This window comes from Musca domestica, unplaced genomic scaffold (genome assembly GCF_030504385.1).
Source record: "Musca domestica strain aabys unplaced genomic scaffold, Musca_domestica.polishedcontigs.V.1.1 3, whole genome shotgun sequence".
In the NCBI taxonomy this organism is placed as follows: domain Eukaryota; kingdom Metazoa; phylum Arthropoda; class Insecta; order Diptera; family Muscidae; genus Musca; species Musca domestica.
Genome location: NW_026712299.1, coordinates 734,190 through 761,518, shown reverse-complemented (window position 1 = coordinate 761,518; position 27,329 = coordinate 734,190). Strand labels below are relative to the sequence as shown.

Sequence of the window (27,329 nt, the reverse complement as noted above, 5' to 3'; positions counted from 1 at the left end):
GTTTATCATTTTTTCCCCAACTACCGACCAACAATTTTACATATCTCGAATTTTTATTGGGTCAGTCATTATGGTTCTATTCTTCAATACAAGTAAGTCCTTTTATTCTTGTGCCGGTGTATGTGTGTAGTAAGTGCGTATGTATATGCAATTTCGAATTCTCAGAAAAGATAGTTCAACCTACAATATTTTAAATTCAATCAGTAAAAAAAAACTTGAAAAAAAAAGTTCATTAGCTACCAACAGAGGCACCAACATATTTACATAAATAATTGAGTATATCTACTGGTGTATCGAACATTACATCAAAAATAAATCGAATAAATATGGAAATTAATTACAAAAATTTAAATAACACTATAATCAACTTTTTTTCACAAATCTTTCAAATAAAAAAATAAATAAATACAACAACATAAATCAGTAGTAACTCCTATGGCTCGAGGGCCGCTCAAACCAATCGTAAATTATTTGACACGCAGTTAAAATCAATTCGAAATCAAACATAAAAAAGATAACAGCGGGGCCGAAGTTACATTTAAATTATTTAACATTTCAGATTGTTTTTGTTTTTCGATTTTTTTATTATTATTATTACACAAACACACATAGATAGATCTTTTTTGTTGTAATATTGTAATTTACAATTTGCTTTCCTTCCAATCGCTTTGGAATTTATTTTCTATTTGATTTTCAGATTACAACGTCAATAAATTACACAGTGATGGTACTTTTATTTGCAATATTTTTTGTGAGAGTTGTTTTTTTTTTTTTTTGTTTTGTAATTTATTTAAATTTAACAATTAACACTTAATACGAATTTAAACAAGAAAAAGCAAAACGTTGATGTGGTGTTCAGTCTTTGGATTGTCGGCAGTTTAATGCGCGCGCTACGTTGCATTATTTATCAGTAAATGTTTGGCCGAACTTTTAATCAAATCGTTCAGACCTCATCAATTGATTGCCAGCCAAATGCAATTCTGCAGTCACCCCTTTTTATTTTGCAGAGTGATGCCGTTGTTGTAATTGTGATTTAATTCGCATTCGTGTTGTTGCTATTTTTGTGGGCTGTTTTAGTTTTAGGTTTTTTGGTTTTCTTTTTCGGGTTGGCGACTGATTTATTTTAGTGAGATTTGTTCTGTTTTAGTTTTATTCTTTTTTTTGCTTCGATTATCTGAAATGACTCTAAAAATAGTTTGATTTATCACCCAAAACAATGCCTTCGTTTCCATTGAATGCCAGAGTGTATGTTGGGCGCCATTGTTGCAACAAAATACCAAAGGACATTTGCGGTTTAAATGGATTGGGATCAGATAATCCCAATGGCATATTTGGTTTGTTGGTGACGAGATTTTAAAAGAGCAAATTTTGTGGATTGACAAGTGAGAGATGTAAAGGGAATTGGCGATTTATTTGATATTTTGGAATGCATTAAATCCTAAATGAGCTTTTATGCGAATTTTTTGCAAAGATACATTTGGATTGATTGGCAATACTTTAAAACACAAATTCATGTGAGTTTAAGCCCTTACAAGAAAGTTACACATTTGAAGAAGGTAGTTAAAAACCTTTCTAGATTTGGGCGTACATTATTCTGCCTTGGAAGTTTTCCCATAGCAATGCTATATTCTGTAACTTTTCATACGTATTGTTAATAGAAAGTACCATATCCTTGAAAAAAAAAAATAGAGTACCACATGTAGATATGAAACCAAGTCCACCAAAATACCAAACAATTTATGATTTCTCAGATGGTTAACATTAAACCAGACCGAATTCCGCAGACCTTACCTGCTTTTGTTCCAAAACTAAACAAATCAATAAATGGAGAACAAAGGCGCTAAGTGTAAAACAGATTTAAAAATATCCTGATATTATGTGATTATTATTAATGTGAGTTTCGCAGGGAAGCTGAAACAATTTGGTTTTAACAACCTTCTTAGATATCACCTAGAAGTCATGTTCAGTGTTATTCTAAAGATTAAAGGTTTTTTTTTAAGATTCAAAGGAAAGTTGAAAAAAAAAACACATACAATTCAGAACAATGCATGAATTCTTTATTTAAATTTATAGTACGGCCCATGTAATTTATAGTTTGACTATTTCATGCAAAATTTGACCGCAACTGCACCTCAAATGATCCAACGTTTCGGCCAGTATTTCACGAATAAATACTTCAATATTGTCTTCCAATGCGTCAATTAAAGGGGGCTCGTCTGTGTAGGCATTAGCTTTAACATAGCGACACATAAATAGTCTAAGGGCTTTAAATCGTACGATCTAAGCAGCCAATTGACCAGTCCATAACGTAAAATAAAACAAGTTAAAATGTATCAGTCGGATTTTTCGGACTTTTTTGTCCGTTTATTTAAACATATTTTTGCATCTGTTTTTATTATTTATCGTGTTGAGCCTTTATGGGGAGGTTGCGGTATATTACTACAACTTGCCCTATTTAGACTATATCACTTGATAACAGATATGTGATAATTTTTAGGGAATGTTAAAATGTGCCTGAGATGCCAGATATAGCGAATCGAAGCATTCCACTTCACCTAATACTTATAAAAATATTGAGACCTGCTGAATGTAAAGAAATTCGAACATTTATCTTCAATTTTATGGAGGAGGTATCAGAGGGAGGGGGCGGCAAAATTCATTCACATCAGATCTCTTAAATATTTAAAATTTTAATCGTTTGTGCGGGAGGTACCACAAGCGGTAGACCGATATCTATCATCTTCACACCATTTCTTGTGTTAGTAGAAGTGTTGAGATGTGTGAAGTTTGAAAAGAATTAGGCGCTTATTTCGCATATTTAGGGCATTTTGATTTTAAAAATTTGATCTCTCCGTGGGGAGGTACCAGAAGGATTAGATCGATATTTATGATATTGACACCAGATCTTGTGTCAAAAGAAATAATAAGATGTGTGAAATTTTAAGTGAGTTGGATGCTTATTTCACCTGTTATGAGAGATATAATTATTCAAAATTTTGATCCGTTGTGGGGGAGATACCAGAAGGAGTAGTCCTATCTCTACCATCTTTATAAGAGATTAATATCTAATCTTCATGGATATTCAAAATTTCGACCCTTTGTGGGGGAGGTACAAGAAAGAGTGGACCACTATATCCCATCTTCACACCAGAACTTGAGTTAGTGGAAATAATTGGACGTTTGTAATATGAAGAGAAACGGATGCCTATTTTGGATTTTATGATCGTTTTGGTTATACAAAACTTTGACCCTTTGTTGGGGAGGTACCAGAAGGAATGGTCAGATCTGTACCATATTTATAACATATCTTGTGGTGAGGAAGTATTGAGATGTGTTAAAGCTGAATCGGATGTTAATTTTGTGTTTTATGAGCTTCATAGATGTTCAAAATGTTGACCCTTTGTGTGGGAGGTACCAGAAGGAGTGGACGGATATATTCCATCTCCACACCAGACCTTGAGTTAATAAAAATATTGTGCTGTGTGTAATTTGAAGACAATGGGACACTCAAAAATATCTCTGTCAACCTTTAGACTTGGAAGTAGTTCCCATACATATCTTCAACCGATTTGTGGTTAATTTTGCACAAAGTGGACAATATGAGACCAAATTACCAGCATTTGGGTACATCCGACCGAATTCAGTCTAGAAGCAAGTATTTCAATATATATATCGGAAGGAGTGGGCGAATATTGCATAACTCCGAATTCGGTTTACATTTGACTTTTCGGATACAACCTTCGAAAGTTATCGTGCGCTCTAGCCAAACAGACAGACAGATGGATCGACTGCAAATGTCCTGAAACGGATTTGGTCCCAAGAGAACTAGCGGCAAAAGCCGTTATTTTGATAAGACACCTTCTGGCCGTATCAATTATGTATCCCTCTATAGCCAAACACTCAATAACTTGTGCCAAAAAATGAAAATTTTCTTGGAGTATTCAAATGTTGCGTATTTCCTTAAGTAACAAAAGTTCTATCCAGAATGAAGAAAATGAATTTCGCGCTCTTTTGTTATACTAAAATCAATTTTTATTTTTTTTTTTTCTGAGAAGAAATTATCCATTACTAAACTCAAGGAAATTTATAGCTAAAAAGACACAGCTAATGAATATCGGTATACTGATAGTTGGAATTAAGACCAAAAATTAACTTATAATACCCTCTCCAGTTTGTGGTGTAGCCCTGACGTAGTTATTTAATGTTTTGGATATGTAAAGGGCATTTTGCTTGAAAATCTCATTTTTTGATAGATTTGTGTAAACCAAGTTGAAATAGCATGTGTTATTCAATTGAGATGTAATTTTGAACAGGTTATTTGTGCATCATATCAAATAATGCTCCGTAGTGCGATAAAAAATGCCCCCGTCAAAGTTGGTGCAAATCGGTTCAGGAAGGAGGGAAGGAATGGATTTTTATATACATTGCTGCATTAAGTATTTTATACCCTCCATCATTCTATGGACCCTACAAAGTATATATATTCCGTCTGTCCGCTGAAATCGCGCTATCCTTCGACCGAATTGAGATAGAAGTCATATCATACACTATAGTAATGTTATTTGGTTCATACCAACTGTATGATCTACTTCACATAAATTCCCAATATTAATTTTTTTTGTTGCGGGAGCTCTACTAGATACGCATTGTGGTGTAGGGTATCATATAGTCAGCCCGGCCCGAGTTTTGACTATAATGACTCTCTTATATATTTCTTTACAAAATCCGGTTAAGGTTAATAAATTAATAGGGGTTTCAAATAGAAACCTTAGAATTTTTTTGGAACCCAAAATATTTACATACCCTTTTGTAACTACAAAAATATTTATATTCAATAACATATCTTTTCTTTATGACTCCCAATATTTTAATAAATAAAAGCTAAATACGAAACTGTAACGCATGACTAACTTCTGTTAAAAAAAGCACACACACACATGATAACCTTTTTGTAAATTGACAAAATAAACAAATGTAATTCTTTGTTATTGAATGAATAAATAATGCAAAAAAAAATTACTTACGATTTTTATTTAACAAATCATCTTTTTGATGTTTAACAGCAAAACAGGAATATTTATGTCAAATTAAAACCGGAATGAGATGTTGGTTTAAATGCCACGGGCGGGGAAATGTTGCTGTTTCAGCTGGTAACGATTGCCGTTTAAAAGTAAATAAAATATTTAATTGAAGAATTCACAAATAATTCCTTGATCAATGAATGTCTTACGAAAACAAAATGCACAGTTAAATAAAGACTTTTATTTTGAAAAAGTACGCAATATGTCACTCAAATTGAATGCGACACCAACACACACACGCACACATTGGCAAGGTAGACAATTTTGAAATGTTTTTTTGTTTTATTTGTGTTTTTTTTTTTTGTTTTTTTCAATTCTCTGTTCCTTGTACTTCTTCGTTTCACTTTGTGATAGCTGCTATGTGATTACATTCGGTATTATTTCATATAAAACAAAAAAATTAAAATAAAAGAAAAAAATTGAATAAACGCCCATTGACACAATCACTTCTTAATTGTGCACTTTAGCTGAAGCGAAATTAAATGGCGGCGAAAAGAAAAAAATACATTGACAGGCAAGGAGCCAGCCAGCCAGCTAGCAAAGGAAAAAGCGGGCAGACACACCGAAAGAGAAAGAGAGAAAGACGCGCAAATAAGAGGATGTGCCAGCATCATTGTCGCAATTCACGCAGAAAATTGTTGATTTCGCGAAGCGATGAAACTGCTTAGCACATGGAAAACAGATTTGAGTTTAAAAATAAATCAAACAACACACCGCGTTTTTTCTTGAGAAAAATACAAAAAAAAAAAAATCAGTTCCTTCGTTCTTCTTATTGTGCATGATGTGGTTGTTGTTGGTTCTGTTGTAGTATTGTCTTGTTCTGCGTGTCAATCTTGTCGATGACAGTGAGAAAATGCATAAAAAAGAACGAATTTGTGTTTTTTATTCTTAAGCGTCTTAGCTACACCATTTCCAAGGGATGTTCATTACTTGGCATTCAAGATAAAATATAAAAAAAAATCTTCCAAATTTATGTACAAACTTTTGCAAATTTTAACAAATTTTAACAAATTAGTGAGAGGGTATTTTTAATAAAGTTTGGTTTAAAAATCAACTATTTTACTTAGTAACAATTGTTTAATATTTTCACAAAAATCCACGATTTATAGCCAAAAAGTCCAAAATACGGTTTCGGTAATTTTTTTTTTGAGAACTCAGTTGAAAATGTTATCCTATAAATAATTTTTAAACAGAGAAATAATTTAAAAAAAAAAAATGCCCTGTTCTTGCCTTAGTTTACTTAAAAAGGCATATGGCTAGAGAGGGTATATATCATTTGATACGGCCAAAACATGCCTAGTCAAAATATCGGTTTTAGACCTTTGGAGTCGGTTAAGAGATGTGCGCACGATAACTTCCGAATGGAGTACTCGATTTGGTCCAAACTCGGTACGTAATATTTTTGTCAAACATAGATTGAGTTCGGAGATGGACAATATCGGTGAAACCCTTCTGGCCCTTCCTCCACAAAAGGCCAAAAAAAAAACGGATGATCTAACTTTGAGCAAACTTTGCAAATCGTGATATTTGTATTACCGCAAGATTGGGTGCGAGAATGAACAAGATAGGACTACTCCTTCTAATACCTCTCCAACAAAGGGTCCAAATTTCGAATATCTTAAACGCTCATAAAATGCGAAATTTAATGCAGATTCTCTTCAAATTTCACACATACCCATATTTCTACCATTGGGATATATCGTACCACTCCTTTGAATACCTTCCCCACAAAGGGTTTAAATTTGGAATGTCTAAACGGTCAAAAAAATGCGAAATATGCATCAGATTTTCTTTAAATTCCCAATATTTTAAGCATAACAAGACAAGTTGTGAAAATGGGATATAACGGCTCATATTTTCTGGAATCTCCACCACAAAGATCAAAATTTTGAATAAGATGGGATGTATAGGCCCACTCGTTCTAATACTCCCCCCAGAACGGGTTAACATTTTGCATAATAATAACTTTTACAAAATGTGAAATAAGTGTCCTATTGTCTTCAAATTTCACATATCCCAAAATTGCTACCAACACAAGATCAGGTATGAGGAACAGATGAAACGAACTTTTCCTTCTGATACCTCCCCCACAATGGATTAGTATTTTGAATAAATAAAAGATGAGATGAAAAAAACTGCAATCAACTTCAGAGTGCTGTCATTTCTAAACCACTCGTCCGACAGCAGTTAAAATTCCTCCAATGACGGCTCAATATATTGCTTACAAGCGTACAAAAGCATTATGGTGAGAATTTTCCAGAAAAAAGTTATTCGTGATGGAATTCAAGCGTGATAGTGTGATTTCTTTATATTTGACTGGAAAACCACAAGTGGCAATCGTTTGAGCACTCCAGCATTTAAATGTGAATAAATCTTTTGTATCCTGAACCAGCGATCCGTGATACCGTAGCCCGACGTCAGATCTCGGGTCGCAATGGCTCGCCGAAAATGGTTCGTGAGTTGAATATATCGCAGTATTCCATTCGACAGATATTGAAAATGAGGTGTAAAGTCATTAAAATCCGAAAAAGTGCTAGAACTTACACCGCAACTGAAAGAAAATAGTCTCAAAAGAGCTAAGAAGTTGCTTCGCTTGGCCGAAAATGGTGAACTGCCGAATTTTGTTTTCTCCGATGAGAAAACATTCGTTGCCCAACTATTTGTAAGCAAACTCAAGCGTCGGCCATTGTGATGGTGTGGCCGCCATAACAGCTCTCCGCACGGTCTTGTATTAATCGTCCGTGGCATCAGAATAAGTGCCGAATATTATAGCGAAAATATTCTGGAGGATGTATTAAAGGCACGCAAACATTTTGGCCGCAGACCTTGGACATTCCAACAGGGCTCAGCACCATTGCACTCAACACGCGAAACCCAAGAATGGTTACAAAATGAGGTTCCTCGCTTCATTTCCAGCGCACAATGGCCACCAAAATCTCCGGATACCAATCCGTTGGACTATTGTGTCTGGAGTATTTTGGAAAGCACGGTTGGCACTAAAAAATATCAAAGTGTCGATCACCTCAAGCAAGCGCTTCGCCGGAAATGGGCCAAAATACCGCAGAGCAGCATTCGGGCAGCGTTTGACGGTTTCATTGGCAGTTTAAAGGCCATAATTCGTGCCAATTGTGGCCAACTCGAACAAATCTAAACTTATTCTAAAATTTGGTGCTATTTGCGACATTTTTTGCTTTCATTCAACAAAATTTAAAAAAAAAAATGTAAAAAGTATTATATATCATCCAGTATATATATTTTTTTAAACCCCTTTATTTCTAATAAATTGGTCGTGCAGAAGAGCGTTTCTTCACATAAACTTCGGCTCATAGGGTTCATCCAAGATTTTGCTGGGTTACTTCCAATACCTGCTACGTAATTGGATCGGAGTAGAAATCATATAGTCCGCACCTGTTGTAGAATATGAGCTAACTTATGACCAATTTAAATTCCCGTGAAGCCACAACTTCCAATATTTTGACTTCAGATGTTGGCTACTTGAACTCTCAAATGCATTAAATATATTAAAATAAGCGGTGAAAAAAATGGTTTTAGGACGAGCGAATTTTGAAGTAATTGAGTATTCCACACCAGTTTCAAAAAATTCGAAATCGGTTTACTTTTGGAGTAGTACCAATTAAACCGTGTCGCTCGAATATTATAATTTTTCAAGGTTTGACCACGTTTTTCAATGGAATTAGCTATGACTTGCTACGTGATTTCTCAATGAATATGTCAAGTTCGCAAAAAAAAAAAAGTAAAAAGGCTGTAAGTTCGGCCGTGCCGAACTTTGAATACCCTCCACCATTTGGTACAAATTTGGCAATTTTCAAAAAACTAAAATCCGTTAAAAATTCTGTTAAAATCTTAAAAATACCGAAAGTAGCCGTATATTAGGGTCTATACGACGACGTGGAGTTGCATAGGCAACTTTTGTCACAAGCTTGTACTAGCTATCCAAATGCGAAACTTGAATAAAAAATCTGTTTATAATAAAGCTAAAAGCATCAAAATATCGAATATAGGGAGGTACCCTAGGCGTTATAAAACGTAGACCTGCACAGACAATGTTCTGGCATATGCTTTAGTATCCATTACGAACTTCAAACAGAAAATTTGAAACAATTCCGGTATATAATGTCGCTAAAATCATCAAAATACCGAATATCGGGGGTTCCGTTATATTGGGGCTATACGAAGACGTGGACCTGCTCAAGCAATTTTCTGTCATAGGCTGTAGTATTTATTACGAACTTTAAATACTAAATTTTAAAAATTTCCGGTAAATAATCGCTAAAATCATCAAAATACCGAAAATCGGGACGTACCGTTATATGGGGGCTATACGAAGACGTGGACCTACATTGCCCATTTTCAATACCAAAAGTTCTGCAGACATAATACACATTTGAGTAAACTTTTATTAATCTACTTCATTTCTTTCGGAAGCTAGAGTGATTTCCACAGACGTACAGACGGACGGACATTGCTAAATCGACATAGAATTTTAAGCTGATCAAGAATATATATATACATACTTTGTGGGGTCTAAAATTTATATTTCGTGGTATTACAAACGGATACTATGGTGGTATTACTATACATACTATGGTGAAGGGTATAAAAATGTGAAACCCTGTCCATTTCCGAGGCTTTAGACATAGAAATTAATTATATTTTGTGACTCAGGATTATTATTGTGAACTGTATAAAGAATATTTTGAAATCAGGACCTTTGGAGACCTCCTCAAATTAAGGAGTGTATTTTGAAGGCTTTCTCGATTTCGGTATTTCCATTTTGAACCACATGTATTTGCACCTTATCTTTTGTAAAATCCAAACAGATATTTAAAATCGAAGCAGGAAGTGTCCTACACTGGTCAATGTAACGATATATTCTTAGTATTACGGTAACACCAGATATTCGGAATTTTGAAGATTTTATGGCAATTTTATAACTGCTTAAAAAATTTAGAAATCTATATGTTTCTAATTGTTCCATTCCCCCATGGTGGGGGTATCAAACTTTCGGTACGGCCGAATTTACCGTTATTTAGTTCACTTATTTCCTTTGGGTATGTTTTATATATGTCAAATTATTTTCAATTTATGTTTTCAAAAATATTGATGTTTTTATTCAAAAATTTATTTAAAAAAAAAATCGAAAAAATTTTTAAAATAAAATTTTTTAATTTTATTAAAAGAATATTTCAAAATTTGTTTTTCATTCAGCATTCATAAAAAAAAACTTCATGAAATAAAAATCAATAATTTTCTCTCGCTTAGGAAATGGTGTAAGACTATGCAAGGACTCGCTTGCAATTGAATTTAAATGTTTCTTTCACTCGATTTTTATTTTTTGAATATTCCGTTAAAATTCCAGCACATTATATCATTTTTTTTTCGTTTTCTCTCTCTCTTTCTTTTGCCCTTTGCGAATTGTCATTTCAATTACATTTCACTTTAAGCGAATGCCATCGTCAAATACTCGAATTATCCAGCCAGTAGAGTAGAGTAGAGTATTTACCCGATTGTAGCCCGGCTATATTATCGTCGTCAATTGGCAATTTGCCTTTGTCGGCGTGAAGAAGAGGAGACACTGAACACGAGGAGCGAGCGAAGTGGCAATGCGAGCGTCCGACAATTGTTGGCGAGTTTGTGATTTATTTTAACTGATTGACATTTTAGTTGCAACCGATATCACGGAGTTCTCGTCTATATCTGCGGTTTGGGGCGAACTTTCGTAAATGTAAGTTGGCCATATGAATGCATGAATGTGGATGCAGATGCTGATGATGCTGCTGCTGATTCTGGTATCTGCTTGAATGCAAAATGTTAAATGCCATTGAAAAGACAGACCGACAGACGGACAGACGAACAAAACAGATAGACTATGTGATGGCTCTTGGTTGTATGAATGACAGAGTGATATACCTATCTACATACGTAGATTTGTGTTGAGTATAAATGGCTAGTTGTAGCCATGGATAGACGGACCGACAAACAGACATATGGAATTTACGTCTATTTACATTCAGGGTGTTCATGTATATTTCATTGCAAAGTGTTAATGCATTGCCATTGCCGTCGTTGTTACTTCTTAACGCTTCTCTGAACACAGCGAAGTACATCACCGACACCGGGTAGAGCCGGCTGTGGGCAGGGAGGGGAATGTATAGGGTTTAAGTTGTAATCAAGCCAGAGTAGGGATGGACGTTTTAGCACAAAACAGGTAAATTGTAATAAACTAAGTGCCGTCATAATATGGCAAAATGTGAGCAATGTTTACGAGGTGCGGTATGGAAAATGCAGGAAATTTATAGATTTTGAAAATATCATACCACGATATATCGCAAAATTTTCCACTAGACACATTTTTGATGAGAATTGATATTTTGAAATTCGAGCTACGAAAGTATTTAAAAGTATCGGAGTTATTGAAGAGACTTTTCTAAGGAACTTCTTTCCAAATTTTCGAAATAGAAAATATTAAGCATTAGAGATAGATAATACAGGGTTGCCCATATTCGACGGACCCATGTTTTTTTTTTAAAAAAATCAAAGAAAAAAATAAAAATTTGGCGGTTGACAATGTTAATCTTTTAATTTGTTCCAAGTAGTTGCTCTGGAGTTGATGGCGTATTGTACCCTTTTTGCTGCATTTTCCATCGTTTTTGCCAACATTTCGGCCGGAATAGCGGCTATTTCTTCACGAATGTTGTCCTTGAGCTCTTCTACGGTCCTTGGCTTGTTAACGTAAACCTTTGACTTCAAATATCCCCAAAAGAAGAAGTCAGGCGGCGTCAAATCGGGCGAACGCGGTGGCCAGTCCAAATCACCACTTTTCGACATCAAACGGCCCGGAAAAAAATTCTTCAGAAAATCGATTGTTATGCGACTTGTGTGCGGTCGAGCGCCGTCTTGTTGAAACCCGAACTGCCTCATACGCTTTCGACGAATAATTGGCATCACAAAATTGGTCATCATGTCGCGATAACGCTCCTGATTGATGGTAACAGCATGGCCATTTTCATTTTGGAAGAAAAACGACCCAATGACCGTTTTCGCACTAACGCCGCACCAAACTGTGACTTTTTCGTCATGAAGAGGCACTTCTTGAATCCCCTGAGGATTTTCAGTGGCGTAAAAACGTCAATTTTGCTTATTTACGGTCCCATTCAATGTGAAATGGGCTTCATCGGACATGATAATTTTGTTCCAAAATTGCTCGTCATCTTCGGCCATTTCGATGACTCTTTGGGCCCAATCCAATCGACGAGGCTTGTCCGCAGGCAACATTCTTTGCGTCAACTGAATTTTGTACTGGAACAAATGCAAATCAATGCGAATAATCCGATGTAAAGTGGACCGAGCCATGCCCAACTGCTGAGAACGGCGTTTTTGGGATGTTGTTGGGGACCTCTCAACACTGGCTCGTACGGCAGCGATATTCTCGGCCGATCGCCTTGCTCGACTTTTATATGGCCTCTTCGGATTAGAAAGAGCCTTACCAGTCCAAAATTTTTCGTATAAACGCTTAATGGTGTTCTTAGAAGGCGTTTTAAAATCACGTTGAGTTTTCACAATTGACTTCTTCTGTTGAATGTAAATTTAAACTATTTCGCGTGGCGTGTATTGGTTCATGGTAAAAATCTGTTTGGACTGACGCTTCAAACGCGGTATGTCATTAAGCGATGTGACATCTCTGTCAAAAGTTATGGCGTTGCCAGATGGGTCCGTCGAATATGGATAACCCTGTATGATTTTTCAGGTCCTTCTAGCCAAAAATCGTGGATTTTTTAGAAGTATTTCTTCAAGGATCATATAAGAAAAATAGTGGATTTTTCCAAAAGGACCTCGTGGTAAACTGGCCGGAATTTCATTAAGGGAATGCACTAAGGACAAAACTAGTGGATTTTTTTAAGATTATCTGCTAAAAAGTAAATAATTGTCCACGAGGGCCATTAATGAACGGAGGGGTTTAAAAAGATTTAATTTTTGAAATTCTAAACTAAAGATCATTACATTTCTTGAAGAAATGAAATGGGATTTTCCAAAGGACCTTCTAGCAAAATTTCCGAAATTTAAAAATTCAAGTTAAAGATTTTTCAAAAACCAAAATCGTCACTTTTGTTTGGGAAATTTTCTGCAAGGATTATATATCAAAAATAGTAGATTTTTCAAAAGGACTTCATGATCAAAAGTTGATTTCTTTAAGGAAACGTACGAAGGCCAAAATTTTTGGATTTTTGATTGATTTTGAAATGATCTCCTGTTCAGACCTCAAAAAACATAGTTTCATACTCTCAGCCATATGGTTAGAGGTGGTATATATCATTTGATACGGCCAAAACGTGCGTCATCAAAAGAACAGTTCTGAACCCTAGGTCTTTTTGGGCCAAATCCGCTTCAGGATATTTGGAGTGGAGTAGAATGTCCACCAGTCCGTCCGTCTGTCTGTCTGTCTTTCGTACGATAACTCTCGAAGGGAGTATCCAATTTGGTTCAAACTTGGTATATCGTAATATTATTACCAAAATTAGATCGAATTCGGGGATGGGCAATATCGGTCCACTCCTCCTGGTACCACCCCCACAAAAGGTCGAAATTTTCAAAAACAAAACCTTACTGCCCAGAAAGAGAAAGGATAATCCGATTTTGCTCCAGCCTTGCAAATTCTGATTTTTGCGTCAGTTCTATCTCGGGTGCGAAAATGGACAATATCGATTCACTCCTTCAAGTGCCGCCCCCACAAAGGGTCAAAATGTTGAATAATTACAACTCTTATAAAATGTGATGTAAGAATCCGATTGCCTCAAAATTTCTCTCATCGCAATATTTTTATTAACCCAAGTTCTGGTGTTAAGATGGAGTATATCTGTCTACTCCTTCTGGTACCTGCCCCACAAAAGGTCGAAATTTTGAATATCCATTAAGCTCATAAAACACGAAATAAACATCCGATTCCATTTAGATTTGGCACATCTGAATATTTCCATAGACGCAGGATTTTTTATAAAAACGATAGAGATCGGACCATTTCTTCTGGTACCTCTCATACAAAGGGGCAAAGTATTGAATAACCAAAACGATTATAAGATCCGAAATAAGCATTAGATTATCTTTATATTTCACACATCCCATTATTTCTTCTAACACAAGATCTGCTGTGAATATGATATATATCGGACCACTCCTTGTGTTAACTCCCCCACAAAGGGTCAACATTTTGAATAACCATGAAGCTCATAAAACGTACAATTAAAATCCGATTCCATTTAGATTTGGAACATCTGAATATTTTCATAAACATAGGATCTGTTATAAAAACAGTAGAGATCGGACCATTCCTTCTGGTACCTCCCCCACAAAAGGTCGATTTGGAATATCCATGAACGTCATAAAATGCGAAATAAGCATATTTCACGCATCCCATTATTTCTACTAACAAAAGATATTTTGTGAAGATGGGATATATCGGTACACTCCTTCTGGTACCTTTCCCACGAAGATTGTGAATATATATGAAGAACGTAAAAAGCGAAATTAACATCCGATTCCATTCCAGACTTGATACATCTAAATATTTCCATCAACACAAGATCTATAATAAAGATGGTAGAAATCGGACCATCTCTTTTGCTACCTGCCCCACATAGGGTTCACGATTTTGAAGAACAAAACAATCAAATAAAGCGAACAATAAAGTTGTGAAGATGATATATATCTGCGAACTCCTCACCCACAAAGGGTCATAATTTTATACCCTCCACCATAGTATGGAGGGTATACTAATTTTGTCATTCCGTTTGTAACACCTCGAAATACAAATTTTAGACCTCACAAGGTATATATATTCTTGATCAGCATAAAATTCTACGCGATTTAGCGATGTCCGTCCGTCTGCCCGTCCGTCCGTCTGTGGAAATCAGTCTAGCTTCCGAACGAATTGAGGTAGATTGATAAAATTTTGCTCAAATGTATGTTATGTCTGCAGGACTTTCGGTATTGAAAATGGTCCATGTAGGTCCACGTTTTTGTATAGCCCCCATATAACTGTACCTCCCGATATTTGGTATTTTGATTATTTTAGCGAATTTCTTCAACGGAATTGTTTCAAATTTGGTATTTAAAGTTCGTAATGGGTACTAGGGTACAGCCTAAGACAGAAAATTGTCTATGCAGGTCCACATCTTCGTAGAGCCCCCATATAACGGTACCTCCCGATATTCGGTTTTTTGATGATTTTAGCGAGTTTATTCACCGGAATTGTTTCAAATTTGGTATTTAAAGTTCGTAATGGGTACTAGGGTACAGCCTAAGACAGAAAATTGTCTGTGCAGGTCCACCTCTTCGTAAAGCCTCCATATAACGTTGCCTCCCGATATTCGGTAGTTTGATGATTTTAGCGAATTTATTCAGCGGAATTGTTTCAAATTTGGTATTTAAAGTTCGTAATGGATACTACAGCCTAAGACACCTGAACCTGTCTGTGCAGGTTCACCTCTTCGTAAAGCACCCATATAACGTTACCTCCCGATATTCGGTATTTTGATTTTATCGACATTATAACCGATTTTTTTTTAAGTTTCGCATTTGAATATATTAATGGCTTATGACAAATGTTACCTACGCAGATTCATGTCGTCGTATAGACCCTAATATAATAGCTTCATTCGGTATTTTTAAGATTTTAACAGAAGTTTTTTACGAATTTTATTGTTTTTGAGAATTGCCAAATTCGTTCTAAATGGTGGAGGGTATTCAAAGTTTGGCCCAGCCGAACTTACAGCTTTGTTTAAGTTCGCATTTGAATATTGTAATGGTTTTTGATAAAAGTTACCTGTGTAACTTAATGTAATATGGCAGCTACATTCGGTATTTTTAAGATTTTAACAGCATTTTTAACGGATTTAATTGTTTTTGAGAGTTGCTAAATACGTTCCAAATGGTGGATGGTATTGAAAGTTCGACCCGGCCGAACTTACAGCTTTTTTACTTGCTATAACTTGTTTTAAGATATCTTGGTAAAAGGTAGCAAATTTTTAAATGATCCTCTGGACAGACCTCACGACTTTTTCAAGGATATCAGAGACTTTTTAATAAACAATGTAGAATTTTTTAAGGGCTCCAGAAATGAGATCGTCGGCTTTCTTTTAACCTTTTTAAAACTTCCACCAAGAAAACCTCAACTTTATTGATCAAAAAAATATTATTTTTATTAAACCCACTTATCATACCAACCCCCCACATCCACACACACCTTGCCGAATATTGTATTACAACAGAAATTAGAAATGTATATGGCACGTCCGAATATATGCTCGCTATGTGTTGCATGCATTTCAAATGCTGATTCATACGTCTTAAATGTTCTTGTTTCATTTATTATCAATGCTGTGCGAATTACTGCTCTGTGAGATGCCCAATGGAGGTAGCGGTGTGTGTGTTTGTTTCATTTTGGTCCCCCACCACCACTGCCGTTGAAGTCATTTGGTAATGCAACGATGCATTCATTTCAAAAGGGGTGGGAAGGGGGTCTGAGGGGGATATTACAACTAAGAGCCTATGCCGTCATAATTAACTTTAAAAGAGTGTTAATTACAACGAGTATTTTGTTTAAAAAGGTATTGACTGAACAAAGGCTAACGTTATTTTGAAAAAGTTTGGAAACGATTTGGGACATAGAGATTTCTGGTGGGTAGGATTTATAAAATAAAAATTAACATTTATTGCAATTTATTTTGAACTAATAAGTTGTAGGTTTTTTATCAGAAGGCCTAAACATTGAATACTGCGAAATTTTGTCCAACTAAGACTGAGTTCGAAAATAGAACCTGTAAATACTTTCTCTTTGGAATTCACCACACAAGAGCTGAATGATTTAAAAAGCCAAAATTAACGTTAGCAGGAATGGATTCCCAAACACGAACATATTTTTCAGGTGATTGGAATCGCAGAGTACTTATTCAGGTCTCTAAGTCTTTGATCTTGATATGATCTAGCTTGAGATAGTATTAAGGTCTCTTGTTGTGGTTTCTTTGCATATCCTTGTGGAACCTTGCTTGAGAAGTTATTAAGTTCTCGTGCAGTTATATCTTGTTGGATATAGGTCTATTGGTATGATGTTCTTGGATATACTTGTAGCACCCTTGCTTGAGTACTTATAACAGCCTCTTATAGTAGTATCCTTGCAGAGTCTTATCCAGGTAAAGTAAAGATATTTTCAAAATCCTTGTGACGGCCAGAGTACTTATAGTAACTAGGTCTTTGGTTTATCAACCCAAGATCTTGCTTTTCGCCCCGAAATCGATTATTTATTCTGAGATCAAGTCGTAAATATCCTACAAACTCAGAAATATCCAATCAAACCTCTACCAGTTTCCAGGACCTACTTATGGTCAAAATTTTGAACGATTTTGATTTTCTCAAATTTTGGTTTTCCAAAAGGTAAAATTTTTTAATAATCATGAATCTCGTATAATGACACCAGGACAATTCAGCACTATTTTTGGGATTATTGTGATTTAATGTGTTTCAAAATTCGGAAAAAAGACTGTGCGTCCAATTTTTATTGGTCTGAATGGTTATTGGGGTATTTAAAAATATATTTAGAAAGTAAACCCTAACCAAAACGTGGCTTGGAATTTTTTAATTTTTTTCAAGACCACCTTCAAATCGCCAGGCGAGGATATTTTAAGAATTTTTTAGGGAGACAACCAACAACCTCCAAATCAATAGGCGTGTTTTTTTTTAATTTTTTTTTCAAAGACCGCTTTCGGGTCAATTTTTTCAAATTTTTTAAAGACCGCCTTCAAGTCGATAGGTGGGGATTTTCTAGGAATTTTTCAAGATCCACCTACAAACCAATAGCCGTAGATTTTTTAAGAATTGTTAAGGTTTTTTCAAACACTACTTTCGGGTCGATAGGCGTGGATTTTTTTTAAGAATTTTTCAAAAACCACCTTCGGGTCGATAGGCTTGGATTTTTTTTATGAATTTTTCAAAGACCAACTTTAAGTCAATAAGCGTGGATTTTTTAAGATTTTTTAAAAGACCACCTTCGGGTCGAAAGACGTGGATTTTTAAGAATTTTTCAAAGACCATCATCAGGTCAATGGGCGTGGTATTTTTTTTACCAGGCTCAATATACGTGGGGTTTTGTTTAGTAATTTTTCAAAGATCACCTTGGGGTTTTTAAGAATTGCTCAATTTTTTTTTAATTTCTCAAAGACCATCTTCGGGGCAATATCAGTGGATTTGTAAAAAATTTTTCAAAAAAATCCACTTCAAATCTATAGCCGTGGAATTTTATGAATTTGTCAAAGGAGGATTTTTTTAAAATTTGTCAAAGATCACCTTCAAATCAATAGGCATGGATTTTTTAGAAAATTTTCAAAGACCACCTTCAAATCAACAGGCGTGGATTTTTTAAGACTTTTTCAAAGACCACCTTCGGGCAATAGGCTTTTTTTGAGATTTTTCAAAGACCACCATCAAATCAATAGCCTCGGATTTTTAAGAATTTTTTAAAACCACCTGCGGCTCAATTTGTGTTGGTTTTTTAGCAATTTTTCAAAGACCACCTTCGGGTTTTTTAAGAATTGTTCATAGATTTTTTAAGAATTTTTCAAAGACAATCTTCAGGGAAATATCCGTTAAGAATTTTTCAAAAATCAACTTCAAATCAATAGCCGTGGATTTTTACGATTTTTTCAAAGTTCATCTACAAATCAATAGGCATTGATTCTTTAAAGACCACTTTCAGATCAATAGACGTAGATTTTTAAGAATTTTGCAAAGACAACCTTCGGGTTAATTGGCATGGATTTTTTAAATTTTTTCAAAGACAACTTTAGGGTCAATAGGCGTGGATTTTAACGATTTTTTTTAAAGACTATCTTCGGGTCAACTTATTTTAGAAAACCCTTTTTGTGGTTCTCCAAACCCAGAATCGTGAATTTTTAAGAATATTATAAAGTTTGTTATTTTTATTTCAAAAAAAATATATACTTTTCATTATATCGACATTTCAGGACTCCTTGATATTATTAGAACAAATGACTAGAATTTGAATAGCATCATAACAAAGAGAATTCTAAAAAATAGTAAATTTAAAAAAAAAGAAAATTTAAATTTAGAATCTGCATCTTTTGATATAGGGATATATTATTATTTCCGGATTTTTTTTTTTTTTTTTTGATTTTTAGAAAATCTATAAGGACCTTACGCCAAATGATCGATGTTTCCATCAGAATAGATTTTAGGGACTTTCTGTAAAAACGTTGAGTCTAGTAATATTCAGAAATTCTTCTTCAGAAATTCTGTTTTGGTTAAAAATCTGGTAATTTATTAATATTTTTTTAAGGACTTCATGTCTTAACTATAATTTCTTGCTTATTCTCTTTAATCACATCTCTGAAGGACTTTATTTCCTAGTCCTTTATTTCCTAGTTAATGGCTGATTACCAAAACTCTTTCTAGCATCTCTCCCCATCCAAAATATATTATGCACTATAATTCTTCCTCTTCTAAAACCATTATTTCTGTATCTTACCCCACATTTAATTTTAATTTTCCCCGAAAAAAAAAAAATATTCAAAAGGGTAATTTTAATATTTTATAATCCCGGAACAAGTCAAAGTTATTTATTTATTATTTTTTTTTTTTTTTTTTTTTTTGGTTGGAGACGAAAGGAATTTGTTTTTTATGATTTGTTTATTTATTGTCCCCAAAATCCTACCACCAAAATCCACTTATTGCCAAAAAACAAAGGCTAGCAACAGTCAAACAAAAAAAAAAAAAAAAAAACCCAGCAACAACGATCTATGAAATATCAAAGGCCATTCTGGCGGCAGGACAACGGCAAAAAAACACTATAGCCGTATTTCATACCAAACCTCCCCCCCACAATCAAACCCCATAAACACACTTTATATGATTTAGTGCGACGCTCTCTCAGTGTCACCAAGCGTTGATGTATGTTTTGGATGCTTTTTGGAATTCGTGCTTAGATACCCCTCATCCCCCTCTTCCTCTTTCACAATAACCCTCTACTCTTGGCCCATGTCAAGTGACCCAACCAAGCTATGTGGGGGCTGGCGGGCGACCATATAGAGGGTGTTGGTGACACCATGACGGCAACACTTGATGTTGTAAGCAACGCTGTTTCTGTGTGTCTGTATGTGTGTGTGCAGTTGAAGGGTGTGATGAAGAGGAGATGATGCCGGCTGACTAAAGTTCAAATAATGTGAGAGTTTGTCAAGTGTTTGCTCGTGGTATGGCCTGGGCACATTGTTTATGTGACCCTTTCATCATCAACACATTTATCTACGGGCAGGCAGCATGGCATTGCTGGCTGGCTGTCCGAGTGGATGGACGAATAGATGGATGGATTTTTTGGGGGAAGGGGCAGTAGAGAAAGAAGGCAATTCTTGGAAAGAAAAAAACAACAACAACACCGAGTATCGAATGACTAAACTAAACCATAACAAAACATTTCTGGGCCAACAAACAAAAACAACAACAAAAGTGACGGCAGCAGCAACAAACGGCAACTACGTCATGGAATGTGCTGTAGAACTAATTTTTTTCGTTTGAACCCACAAATTTTTGTTTGTCCTGCTGGTTGGTTGGTTGTAACGTTGCTAGGTTCTGTACCCGGTCATATGTCTGTCTGTCTGACGCTCCTCCATAAGTCTGTTGATGGTAAATAGTTTTTTTTCTTGTTGCCTCTGTTATGCCTTTTTGGGTCAATTTGTTGATTTTTTTTCGAGAGGATGTTTCCATTTTTTTGTCTCTTGTTTTGGTAAAGAAAAATGAATGGATATCTGTATGAAGATATATTCGCAATTTTTCCTATTGGTATTTACATACATTAGAATGATAGAGAGGGAGAGAGTTCGTAAAAAAACTATAGGCTTTTTCCCAAAGTTTTTTAATTGCAAACTTAAAAAGTTTTTTTTGCATTTCTTCTTTCGGCAGAGTTTTGGTTATTTCATTTGTTTGGAAAGGACATTTCGGAGAATTTTCCAACAAATCTTAGAAAAAAGTAATCCTTGCAAGGGATGTTGGATGGCATTGGCTTACGTTGTATGATTTTGAATCGAAAAAAAAGATATTTATTTCAAATTGAAGGCTACTTACCATTACGATTTTCACTATCGGCGGGTTTCATTTGTATGGGATGATACATCTGAAAATAAAAGGAAAAATAAGTTTTCAATAAGTAAATCAATAAATATGTAGATTCAAAAACAACAACAGAACATCTTAAAATCAAGAGGCGAGGATTTTTTAAAAATTTTTCAAAAACAACCTTCAAATCAACAGGCGTGGATTTTTTTTAAGAATTTTTCAAAGACCAACTTCAAATCAATAGACGTGGATTTTTAAAGAATTTTTCAAAGACCACCTTCAAATCAATAGACGTGGATTTTTTAAGAATTTTTTTCAAAGACCACATACAGGTCAATAGATGTGGATTTTTTAAGAACTTTTCAAAGACCATCTTCAAGTCAATAGGCGTGGATTTTTTAAGAACTTTTCAAAGACCATCTTCAAGTCAATAGGCGTGGATTTTTTAAGAACTTTTCAAAGACCATCTTCAAGTCAATAGGCGTGGATTTTTTAAGAACTTTTCAAAGACCATCTTCAAGTCAATAGGCGTGGATTTTTTAAGAACTTTTCAAAGACCATCTTCAAGTCAATAGGCGTGGATTTTTTAAGAACTTTTCAAAGACCATCTTCAAGTCAATAGGAGTGGATTTTTTAAGAACTTTTCAAAGACCATCTTCAAGTCAATAGGCGTGGATTTTTTAAGAACTTTTCAAAGACCATCTTCAAGTCAATAGGCGTGGATTTTTTAAGAACTTTTCAAAGACCATCTTCAAGTCAATAGGCGTGGATTTTTTAAGAACTTTTCAAAGACCATCTTCAAGTCAATAGGCGTGGATTTTTTAAGAACTTTTCAAAGACCATCTTCAAGTCAATAGGCGTGGATTTTTTAAGAACTTTTCAAAGACCATCTTCAAGTCAATAGGCGTGGATTTTTTAAGAACTTTTCAAAGACCATCTTCAAGTCAATAGGCGTGGATTTTTTAAGAACTTTTCAAAGACCATCTTCAAGTCAATAGGCGTGGATTTTTTAAGAACTTTTCAAAGACCATCTTCAAGTCAATAGGCGTGGATTTTTTAAGAACTTTTCAAAGACCATCTTCAAGTCAATAGGCGTGGATTTTTTAAGAACTTTTCAAAGACCATCTTCAAGTCAATAGGCGTGGATTTTTTAAGAACTTTTCAAAGACCATCTTCAAGTCAATAGGCGTGGATTTTTTAAGAACTTTTCAAAGACCATCTTCAAGTCAATAGGCGTGGATTTTTTAAGAACTTTTCAAAGACCATCTTCAAGTCAATAGGCGTGGATTTTTTAAGAACTTTTCAAAGACCATCTTCAAGTCAATAGGCGTGGATTTTTTAAGAACTTTTCAAAGACCATCTTCAAGTCAATAGGCGTGGATTTTTTAAGAACTTTTCAAAGACCATCTTCAAGTCAATAGGCGTGGATTTTTTAAGAACTTTTCAAAGACCATCTTCAAGTCAATAGGCGTGGATTTTTTAAGAACTTTTCAAAGACCATCTTCAAGTCAATAGGCGTGGATTTTTTAAGAACTTTTCAAAGACCATCTTCAAGTCAATAGGCGTGGATTTTTTAAGAACTTTTCAAAGACCATCTTCAAGTCAATAGGCGTGGATTTTTTAAGAACTTTTCAAAGACCATCTTCAAGTCAATAGGCGTGGATTTTTTAAGAACTTTTCAAAGACCATCTTCAAGTCAATAGGCGTGGATTTTTTAAGAACTTTTCAAAGACCATCTTCAAGTCAATAGGCGTGGATTTTTTAAGAACTTTTCAAAGACCATCTTCAAGTCAATAGGCGTGGATTTTTTAAGAACTTTTCAAAGACCATCTTCAAGTCAATAGGCGTGGATTTTTTAAGAACTTTTCAAAGACCATCTTCAAGTCAATAGGCGTGGATTTTTTAAGAACTTTTCAAAGACCATCTTCAAGTCAATAGGCGTGGATTTTTTAAGAACTTTTCAAAGACCATCTTCAAGTCAATAGGCGTGGATTTTTTAAGAACTTTTCAAAGACCATCTTCAAGTCAATAGGCGTGGATTTTTTAAGAACTTTTCAAAGACCATCTTCAAGTCAATAGGCGTGGATTTTTTAAGAACTTTTCAAAGACCATCTTCAAGTCAATAGGCGTGGATTTTTTAAGAACTTTTCAAAGACCATCTTCAAGTCAATAGGCGTGGATTTTTTAAGAACTTTTCAAAGACCATCTTCAAGTCAATAGGCGTGGATTTTTTAAGAACTTTTCAAAGACCATCTTCAAGTCAATAGGCGTGGATTTTTTAAGAACTTTTCAAAGACCATCTTCAAGTCAATAGGCGTGGATTTTTTAAGAACTTTTCAAAGACCACATTCAAAGCAATGGACGTGGATTTTTTTAAAGAATTTTTCAAAAACCACATTCAAATCTATGGGCGTGGATTTTTTAAGAATTTTTCAAAGACCACATTCAAATCAATGGGCGTGGATTTTGTTAAAGATGTTTTCAAAGACCACATTCAAATCAATGGGCTTGGATTTTTTTAAAGAATTTTTCAAAGACCACCTTCAGAGTAATAGGCGTGGATTTTTTAAGAATTTTTCAAAGACCACCTTCAAATCAATAGGCGTGGATTTTTTAAGAATTTTTTAAAGACCATCATCAGGACAATGGGCTTGGATTTTTAAAGATTTTTTTAAAGACCACCTTCAAATCAATAAGCGTGGATTTTTTTTGAAATTTTTAAAGACCACCTTCAAATCAATAGGCGTGGATTTTTTAAGAAATTTTTAAAGACCACCTTCAAATCAATGGGCGTGGATTTTTTAAGAATTTTTTAAAGACCAACAATAGCCGTGGATTTTTTAAGAATTTTTCAAAGACCAACAATAGCCGTGGATTTTTTAAGAATTTTTCAAAGACCAACAATAGCCGTGGATTTTTTAAGAATATTTCAAAGACCAACAATAGCCGTGGATTTTTTAAGAATTTTTCAAAAACCAGCTTCAAATTGGAAAACCCTGAAAAACCAGCTTCAAATCAGAAAACCCTGCATTTTTTTAAGAATTTTTAACACCATCGAATGAATAGGCGTGGGTCTTTTAGAGAATTTCCCGATAAAAACAGTGTGATTTTTTTCTTCAACCACTGTTTGTCATATCTTACAAATTATTGCTTTAAAACTAAATTATAATGTAATAAATCACATAAAATACCCCTCAGAGACATTCCCATTCTCAAGACATTACAAAAGTTAAACCGCACAAAAACAATAATTATTTTAAACCCAAAATGCAAATAGCTAAAAGAAAGGAGAAGGGAAAGCGACCAAAAAAAAGAAAGAAAATAAAAATACGCATTACAAATTTATTATTTAAAGCTAGAAATTATCTTTATCGGTTTTTAAACCACACACGCACAACCTCATACCACACACAACACTCACACACATGTATATATATATATATCATTAAGACTTAAAGGATGGGAAATGTATAATTCATGCTACTCGGGAGTCATTAAATATGAAAGCCACAACAAAAACTTGGAAACCATGAAACGAGAAAAAAGAGGACCTCTAAAGAAAAAAAAATGCAAGAGGGTGATGAATCGGATATCACTTGTTGGTGGTATGAGTGTGGTATCAGTAGGAGAGTGGGAAGGGGACAAGGAGGCATAGGACCTTAAGTAGAAATTATGAATTGTCATGGTAAAGTGTGTAAAATTTTATCCTAATGAAATTTATATATTTTATGTTCGTCTCATGTGTTGCATTTGCCACTGTGACAATATCCGCCAGAGAAACCATTATCGCAGACATTCATAAAATTTTCATGGTGCAAAAGTGGGGTGGGGAGGGGAGGTCAAACATAGCTCTACAAAAGTGGAAAGTAATACAATCACACATAATAGAATTACACTTGAACACATATACACTCGCGCTCACATATATATGTACATAGATATGTAGATATACAACATGCCACCAAATGTCACACAAATAATGGCCACAATAAAAGTAGAGGAGATTGCGGTTCGTAGCGCGACAATGAAGTGCCGTTTTTTTTTTTGCAAAAGGACAAAATTCAAAGTCATAAAATGGCGTTGGCAAAACATGAACTTTCATACGCATTATAAATGTTTGCTTGTTATTGTTGGTTTTGCGTATTGAAATATATGTGCACACATGTGTGAGGAAAACAATTTAAACACACTAACACACAAACTAACACTTCCGCAGTACCACAACATTGAATAAAATTCCCAATCGACATTTTCTTTTGCAATTGGAATATACAGACAGTAGGGAAACCAAAAAAGTTGGATAGATCCGACTATATAATTTTGAAGTCGGGACATCATTGAAGAATCTTGGGAGTTATTTTATGCATAGAATATGGTCCATAGACATTCTCAAAAAATTTTAAAAGGCTCAAAATACTCAATTTTTTGCACAAAATACTTGAATTTTCAATAATTTTTCAAAGACTAATTTCTGGTCAATTTTTGAAGAAATTTTCAATGACTATGTTCAGGTTAAAAGGCGGGTTTTTAAGAACTTTTCAAAAACAGCCTTAAGTCTACTGATGTGGATTCTTAAAAAATGTTCAAGAACATCTTGGGGGTCAATAGTCATGGACAAAGACAATCTTTGGCGAGGATTTTTTACGAATTTGTCAAAGGCCATTACCAGGTCCAAAAGCTTGGATTTTTCAAAAAAAATTTTATCAGGTCCAAAGGCGTGGATTTTCTAAGAATTTTTCTAAGACCATTATCAGGTCTAAAACGACGATTTTTAAAAATAATAATTATTCAGAGACAATCTAAAAGTCTATAAGTGTGGATTTTTTAAGATTTTTTTCGCAGACCTTTATCAGGTCCAAAGGCTTGGATTTTGTAGAATTTTTTTCAATACTTTTATTAGGTCCAAAGGCGTGGATTTCTTAAAAAATTTTCAAAGACCTTTATCAGGTCCATAAGGCTTATATTTTTAAGAATTTTTAAAAAACTATTACCAGGTCTAGAGTCGTGGATTTTTTAAGATTTTTCCTAAGGCCTAAATTTTTAAAGAATTTTTCAAAGACTACCTTGAGGTATACATGCGTGGATTTTTTAAGATTTTTCAGGTCCAAAGGCGTGGATTTTTAAGAATTTTTCAAAGACAATTATCAGGTTCAGTGGCATGGATATATTAAGAATTTTCCAAAGATCATCTTCAGGGTAATAAGGGTAGATTTTTATGCATTTTTATACACTTTTCACAGAAAATGGCGTGGATTTTTGTGTATTTTTTCAAAGACCCTTGTCAGAGAAAAAATCGTGATTTTTTAAGATTTATTCAAAGACCGTTATAAAGTCCAAAGGCGTTTTTTTTTTTTCAAGCCTTTTTCAAAGACCAGGTTAAGGTCAATATGCGGGGATTTTTCAGGATTCTTAAAAACAAGATTCAGGTCAATATCCGTGGATTTTTCAGGATCCTTAAAAACAAGATTCAGGTCAATATCCGTGGATTTTTCCGGAATTAAAAAAAAAAATAAAAATGGATTTTTCAATCCAGATCAAAGGAGTTAATATTCTTTAGATGTTTTGGAAACCTAGATAGGGCAATATGCACAGATTTTTTTAATGTTTGGAAACATATATTTAGGTCAGAAATAGAAAAGACTTTTCAAAGGCTTAATTTATTTAAAGACTATCTTCAGGTTAATTGAATTGAATTTTCAGTTCAACTGGATAGGAGAGGTTTTTTTAAAAAAAATTTGTCAAAGGCGATCTTCAGACGAATACATTTTATTTTTGTGAGAGATCAGAATTTTTATAAATCTGATCCTAACAAGCATAAATATGTTTTTAATTTTTCAAAAGTGAAGATTTTTAAGAATATTTCAAATTCTTTCATTTAAAAAAATCCAAAGGTGAGGTTTTTAATGAGTTTTTTTAAAGGCGTGTTTTTTTGGGAATTTTTCAAAGGCCTTATTTTTTTAATTTGTTCAAAAGCGTGTATTTTTTAAAAAAGTTTCAAAGGGCAGCATTTTTTAAGAAAATTTCAAAGGCGTGGATTTTCAAAGAGTTTTTGAAAAAATTTATAAAAGCATGATTTTTATAGAATTGTTGAAAAATGTTTAAAGGCATGATTTT

At 34.4% G+C, this 27,329-nt stretch overlaps 1 protein-coding gene across 5 annotated transcripts in view; it reads right to left on the bottom strand.

Annotated features, from left to right (window-relative positions):
* Positions 1 to 27,329, bottom strand: part of LOC101889061 (CUGBP Elav-like family member 2) — a 335,948-nt gene that overhangs the window by 128,189 nt on the left and 180,430 nt on the right. For all 5 annotated transcript variants that reach the window (XM_059124555.1, XM_059124557.1, XM_059124556.1 and 2 more), the window contains exon 4: positions 21,225 to 21,273. In XM_059124555.1, the coding sequence (XP_058980538.1) occupies positions 21,225 to 21,273 (49 nt within the window). The remainder of the gene's footprint in view (positions 1 to 21,224; positions 21,274 to 27,329) is intronic.